The sequence below is a fragment of the Zonotrichia leucophrys genome, chromosome 15 (assembly GCF_028769735.1).
Source record: "Zonotrichia leucophrys gambelii isolate GWCS_2022_RI chromosome 15, RI_Zleu_2.0, whole genome shotgun sequence".
Lineage (NCBI taxonomy): Eukaryota > Metazoa > Chordata > Aves > Passeriformes > Passerellidae > Zonotrichia > Zonotrichia leucophrys.
In genome coordinates this window covers 3,572,091-3,578,570 of record NC_088185.1, presented here as the reverse complement: position 1 = coordinate 3,578,570, position 6,480 = coordinate 3,572,091, and the positions used below count along the sequence as shown (strand labels likewise).

The 6,480-nt window shown below is 49.1% G+C and overlaps 1 protein-coding gene across 1 annotated transcript; it reads left to right on the top strand.

The window, feature by feature from the left end:
• Positions 1–1,625: 1,625 nt before the first annotated feature.
• On the top strand, positions 1,626–6,184 carry ERP29 (endoplasmic reticulum protein 29). Its single transcript, XM_064727009.1, has 3 exons — positions 1,626–1,808; positions 3,092–3,230; positions 4,421–6,184. Exons 1-3 carry the CDS (start codon positions 1,689–1,691, stop codon positions 4,921–4,923), a joined length of 762 nt encoding a protein of 253 aa, XP_064583079.1. The 5' UTR covers positions 1,626–1,688; the 3' UTR covers positions 4,924–6,184.
• Positions 6,185–6,480: the final 296 nt, after the last annotated feature.

Below are 6,480 nucleotides of genomic sequence, written 5' to 3'. Positions count from 1 at the left end.
CACCAGCTTGGACTCAGTTATATCAATAAGCAATGGTGACAGTGTAAGTGAGGTTTAGGATTAAGAAAACCAAGCATTTAAAATCCTCCTGTGTGCCTGAAAGCAGAAGCTGGGTTAAAAAAAGGTTTCCTGCATCCCTTGAAAGCAGAACTGAAACTGGAGGGGATTGGTGGCATCTGAGGCAGGGGCTGGGACAGGGTGGAACCATGGCTCTGTCACTTCCAGCACAGGGAATTGTGCCTGTTCTGTGCCAGCTGCTGGGAATGGCAACCTTGGCAAACACAGGACTTGGGGGTTCCTCAGTGGTTTCTAAAAGCAGAGGCTGTCTCTTCCCAAGCTGTAGTTTCTCTAGGAGGAAACATTGTACAAAAATGACTCCGTACTCACTGACTGGGGGCTTGCTTGAGGGAGAGTTTCTCTCCCCCTATAAATTGTGTACAGTTAAATATATTATATATTTCTTATGAAAGAGCATTTCCCCTCCAGAATATGTCCCACACGGACCTGGTAAGAAATTCAAGCTATAACCCATTGCTGCTGTTCCCCTTTTTTCCACTCTTAGGATTTGTTTTTGTTGGTTTCGGATTTTCTTTGGGTGATGAATTGAAAAACATACCTAGAAGAAGCTACCAAGACTACTGTTTACAGACTGAAAAATTACTGCTTTTATACTACTGGGATCATGAGCCACGATCCTTTTACAGATTTCCTCAACTCCTCTTGGCTTCAAATCAGTGTCTGATGTAGATAAAGGTTGGAAATCTCCTACTCTGCTTTGTCTACACACAGGACAAACTGTACAATGCTTGTTTGTGTTGTCCATCATTTTTGTACTTTTTAACTGTTCAGAAATTGCATTTATATTTTGCAATCCTTGATAATCATGACTTTATTTTAACGGCTAGTAAACTTAGGGATTTTCTTTTTGTTGTTGTTGTATTTGCAGCCTTATCTGAACTTTCTCTTCCTTGATTATTGTTAATTTATGACTGTAGGAGATATGTACGCCTCAGCCTTCTACGGACTTAAGTGACACAGCTGCAACTGAACTGCTTTAAACTGGATGGGTTTATAATTTATATAAAAGTCAGTTTCGTTACAAATCAGTATTGCTGCCTCATTTTTCTGCCTGGATGGTCTGGATGTGATCAAAGTGCTTGTCTGCACTTTGTAAGCTCCGTGGTGAAGCCAGATTATGCTGGTGCAGGACAAGCAGATCCTGCTAAGAGGAAGGATGGAGAAAGGGAAAATGCTCATTGTTTTCCAGCTGGGGATTAGGTGCAGAACGATGTCTGCTGGGGGAGGGAGCGTGGATGGAACAGTGCTTTTACTTGATGAGCTGTCAGTCTGTCGTTCTGCAGTGCTTGCTTGCTTTTCATCCAGTCTTTCCACGATAAGGACACGTTGTGTGCAAGTGCGGGCTGGCCGTGCGTGAAATCTCCCCTGGCAGCACAAAAACCTCTGTTTGAGCGGGCTGTGGCAGTGCCCGCCTGCATCCAACCGCGCACCCACCCCACGGCTCCTTTCGCTGCGCTCCCGGGCCCGCACGGTGCCGGAGCCCCCGCCCGCCCCCGAGCGCTGCCGCTCCCCCGGTGGCCCCGGGCAGCGGGGCGGGGCGAGGCGAGCCCCCGGCGGCGGCCGTCGCGCCGTCACGTGGCTCCGCAGCTCCGCTCCCTCCGCGCTCCGCCATGGCTGCGGCGGCTGCCGCCGGCTCGGTGCTGCTCTGCCTGCTCGGCCTGGTGCTGCCCGGCGGCAGCACGCTGCACACCAAGGGCTCCGTGCCGCTCGACACCATCACCTTCTACAAGGTACGGCGCTGGGGGCCTGCCGGAGCGCTGGGAGGGCGGACGTGGGGCCGCACCGGGCTGTGTATCCCCGAGGCCGGCGGCAGCCCCGGGGCCCGGGAGGAAGGCGGGGGGCGCGGCGGGGCCGCGGGCACGGGGTCGCTGCTGCCGCCGCCGGCGCGGGGAGCGCTCGGTGCCGGCGGAGCGGCCGCGCCGCAGCCAATGGGAGCGCGGTGGCCGCGGCATTCAGCCAATGGGAGCGCGGCGGTCGCGGCCGGCAGCCAATCGGCGCGGTCCAAGTGGAGCCGAGCCGCGGGGTCCGGCCCGGCGGTACCGGCGCGGGGAGGTGCGGCCGCAGCCGCCGCTCCTCGGCCGGGCTGTGCTGTCTGTGCCGCTGAGGGAGGGCAGCACCGTGCCGGGATGGAGCCGGGGCCGTGGGCGCGCTGCTTGGGTTCCACTTGTTCATCAAACAGCAACAGGCGCTTTTTTTTTTTTTTCCCCATCGTTTTTTTTCCCTTCACTAAATCACTTTGCTAGGACGGAATCTTCCCCGGGCCCGGTGCGCTCCCCACCGGGACACCGACCGCTCGGCAGGCCGGGACCGAGCCTGCAGCCACCTGTGCATGCAGATGTGCAGTGCCTGAGCAGCGCTGGCAGAGCGCTGTGTAGGTGGGGAGCTGTGCTGCAACCTCAACCTGTTCGCGAGAACAAAAAGATTTTGCAAGGTCTTCCACGGCAGGGAGGGGAAAATCCCCCAAGGGGTGACGGAGTCCATTGCCAAACTAATTGGAAAAGGCATCGTCTGAGCAGAGCAAGGCTGAAGTGAAGAGGAATCAATTAAATGTGAATTCTCCATTTGATGTAGCAGTGCAACAGCTCCAGCATCTGCGCTGCCTCCCTGTGTCCCCTCCCAGCCAGGAGTGCAGCTCTCATGCTGGGACACCTCAGAATAACATGAAATTACATTTGGCCTCTCTCCTCCTCACGTCCCACTGGACAATGTTTTAGCTGATGTTCTTGCAAGATGCCAGTCAGATTTACAAGCAGCAAATCTTATAATGAAAGGCATTATCAGATCCCCTAAACCTACCACACACTATCATCTGGTGCAGGAATACAGACACTCAAAGCTCAGTCTTTCCTCCACACAACACTGAGTCATTTCTCAAAGGCCATAATTATATCAAATTTCCATTCTCCTCTGCATCTCCCAATTGCACAGGAAAAAAGGACAAGCAAAAACAACTTGTGCATTGCTCAGACCTGAAATGATCAAGTTTTGTTTTGTCTTTTCCTTCTTGTTTTAGGTCATTCCAAAGCACAAGTTTGTCCTTGTGAAGTTTGACACACAATATCCCTATGGTGAGAAACAAGATGAGTTTAAAAAGCTGGCAGAGAGCTCCGGCTCCAGTGAGGATCTGCTGGTGGCAGAAGTGGGAATATCAGGTGAGGAGCTCAGTGGGCTGGTGGGGAGGGGATAATTTCACTGTGATTTCTGCAGGTTCTGAGCAGTTCTGGGGGAGGGATGGATGTGAGAGTGGAGCTCCTGCCCTGGCTGTGCGTGGGAGAGCTGCTGATCCATCTGGGCTGGGTAATGAGGAGCCAGCCCACGCTGCTGAACTGCTGCCACCTCCTCATCCCCTGCAATTCTTGCCTTTTTTTTTCCCCTTCCTTCTTTGCTGAGAGAAACCTTTTTGTCCCACGTGCAGGGAGCAGAGCTCACCAGAATCGTGCTTTAGCTACAACCCTGCTCAGACAAAGAATATTTAGTGTGATTAATTCCATGCAGCAAAGCCTGGGGCAGCACAGCAAGGGGTTCTTGCACTGTGGCTGCTTTAACTTGATGTGATTGTGACTGGAATTAAGAGAAAAAGAGTGAAAAACAGATCACTGTCACCTGATGTTGCTTTGGAGGTTGAATTAAGAATTTAGGCTTAATTATCAAACTGTGAAGTTTTACCCACTCTGATATTTCTAAGCATATGTGGAATACTCTAGGGAGCATATTTGAAATGGCTTTGTTTTCTGTCCTCAGGAATAAATATCATTTCTGTGAGATGAGTAAATCTCTTGGAGCTTGGCATGCTGTCAGAACCAAATCATTCTCTGCACACAGACAGGAAAAACTCTTATTTCACTGTAAAATCAGATAAAATCAATGGGTAGAGGAAAATAAGAGGAAAAAGGGTATTGATTTCCCATAAGGAGGACAGGGTTTATACAAAAGGTCCTGCCAATGTCTTACACTCTCACAGTCACAGCAAAACACCATTAAAGTCTTTTTCTTTGGAAAAGCCACTGAATGTTTGCCTTGCAAAAATGATTTTATGAGGTGTTTTTATTTCAGTGTGTGGCATTTCCTTGGAACAGGTTCTCCAAAAATGGTCAGGGCCCCAAGGCTGCCAGAGCTCAGGGAATATTTGGGATTTTGGGGTGTCTTGAGCAGGGCTGGAAGTTGGACTCAGTGAATCTTTTGGGTCCCTTCCAGCTCAGGATATTTCCATGACACTGTGATTTCCTGGCAGACAGGTTATTAGGACATGTTGAAGCTCTGCCTACAAATATTTGTGTGGGAGGGAATCCTAATTTAATTTTTGATTAATTTTGCTTTTCTGTGTTTCGTTGTCCCTTGACAGATTACGGTGATAAACTGAACACTGAGCTGGGAGAGAAGTACAAGCTGGACAAGGAAAAATTCCCTGTTTTTTACTTGTTCCAGGATGGTGACTTTAAAAATCCTTTACTTTATGGTGGGGAGATCAAGGCTGGGGCTATTCAGCGCTGGCTGAAGAGTAATGGCATCTACCTGGGGATGCCAGGCTGCCTGAAGGAGTATGATGTGCTGGCCAGCAAATTCATGAGCACCACAGAGAAATCTGATCGCCAGGCCCTCCTGAAAAAGGGCCAGGAGAATTTAGGAAAAGCAAAAGAAACCGAGAAGAAGTCGGCAGAGCAATACTTGAAAATTATGAGCAAGATCTTGGAGCAGGGAGAGGAGTTTGCTGCTAACGAAGTCGTCCGAATCACCAAGCTGATCGAGAAGAACAAGATGAGTGATGGAAAGAAGGAGGAGCTCCAGAAAAGCCTCAACATCCTCACTTCTTTCCGGAAGAAGAATAGTGACAAAGATGAGCTCTGATGTGTTGGAGAACTCTTCTGCAAGCTGTGAAACACTGTCAAGAGTCCTAACCAGTTCTCCTTAATGCAAGCAAACTTCCCGCTGGCTTCAAGAGGGCAGCAGATCTCCTTCTGGGATTCTCAGTTTAGAAGATCAAGAGGAAGAAATTCCTTAAAAACACAGTATTGTAAATGTGGGGAAAATCACCTAAAAGCGAGACACAGCAAGTATTGTGTAATGCTATCCAGTAACAGTGTTAAAGCAGACAACAAAAAAAAAAGCTCTAGATTGGCCAGAAGCTCATTCCTGGTGGTTTTTACAGCTGTTCCCTGGCTAACAAATAACAAAATTCAGTCTCTCATTCCATCTTACATGCTGGGTAAGGTACAGATTGGGTTCCCTCTATTTCCCCACCTTTTTCTGTCTGTAATATCCTTGGGTTTTATGCTTGTTAATCTACCCCTCACACTCCTTGTGTTGTCCCATTTTGGCTCTAAGTCTTGTTCTTACCTGTTGTTGACTCAGAGACTCAGAGCTTCCTTTTTCTGCCTTCCCCTTCCATGGCTTCTGTCCCTGTTTGCTTTGGGTATCAGCCAAGTGCTGGCAGTGAAGACAGTTCACAGCATGTCCCTCATTTTCTGTCCAGAGCAGCCATTTCATTAAATATTCTCCTGAAATCCTTTGTGATACCTTGACACAGTGAAGTGAGTTCTGAGCAAGGGCAGAGTCTCCTTGAGGTGCTATTACACTCAGTCTCACCAGTTTGTGAAAAAAAATCGGGTTTTCAGAGGTAAATTTGGGTGAGTTTTCTTACAGCTGAAGAGGTGTTTTACCTGCCCAAACTTTCATGAACAAAATGTTTTTCTAGCCTCCAGAAACAATTGACACTCTCAAACTAAATCCTCATCAGTGTTTGGTAGTTCTGAATATTTGAAAATGAGGTCTTGTAAGAGGAAGCAGAAGTATTTGTGTCCTTAGAAGCCTCGTGTGTGTTATTTAAAAGGAGATGCCTGGCCCAAGGATCAGGTCAATCCTCAGAACTGTGCAGTTCACACTCTGTGGAATTCGGATGCTTCTGGAAGATGCTGAAGCCCTGGTCAGGGTGACAGAGTTGAAAAGAGAAAAACACCTGTGAGTTTTACCTTAAAAGTATGCTTTAAACAAAACTGATTCCTGTGGGAGCTTTGCTGCCTTTTGAATCTTGGGGTGGGTACAAGGAGCAGATGTTGCTGCGAGATAAAATGTATTAATAATGCTATAATAAAAAAAAAATTCCACTTCAGAGCTGCTTATTAACCACTATAGAAAAACTACAATGATCAGAGGGGAGGCTGTGATGGCTGGAGCGAGGTGAGAGTGGCCCAGAGCTCTCTCCCCTCAGGTGCGGCAGAGGAAGGGCCCCGGCATGGCGGGCAGTCCTTGGGAGCGCTGTGTGGAGATTTGTCCCGCCTGGCTCAGCCCCGGAGGGAATTCCCTCGAGGGAATCTTTCTCTGAGGGGAGCCGTTCTCGAAGCACTGAAGGAACGAACTATTCCCCAGGACTCTGAAGGGAGCAGCCCCTGATAGGCGCAGCACTTG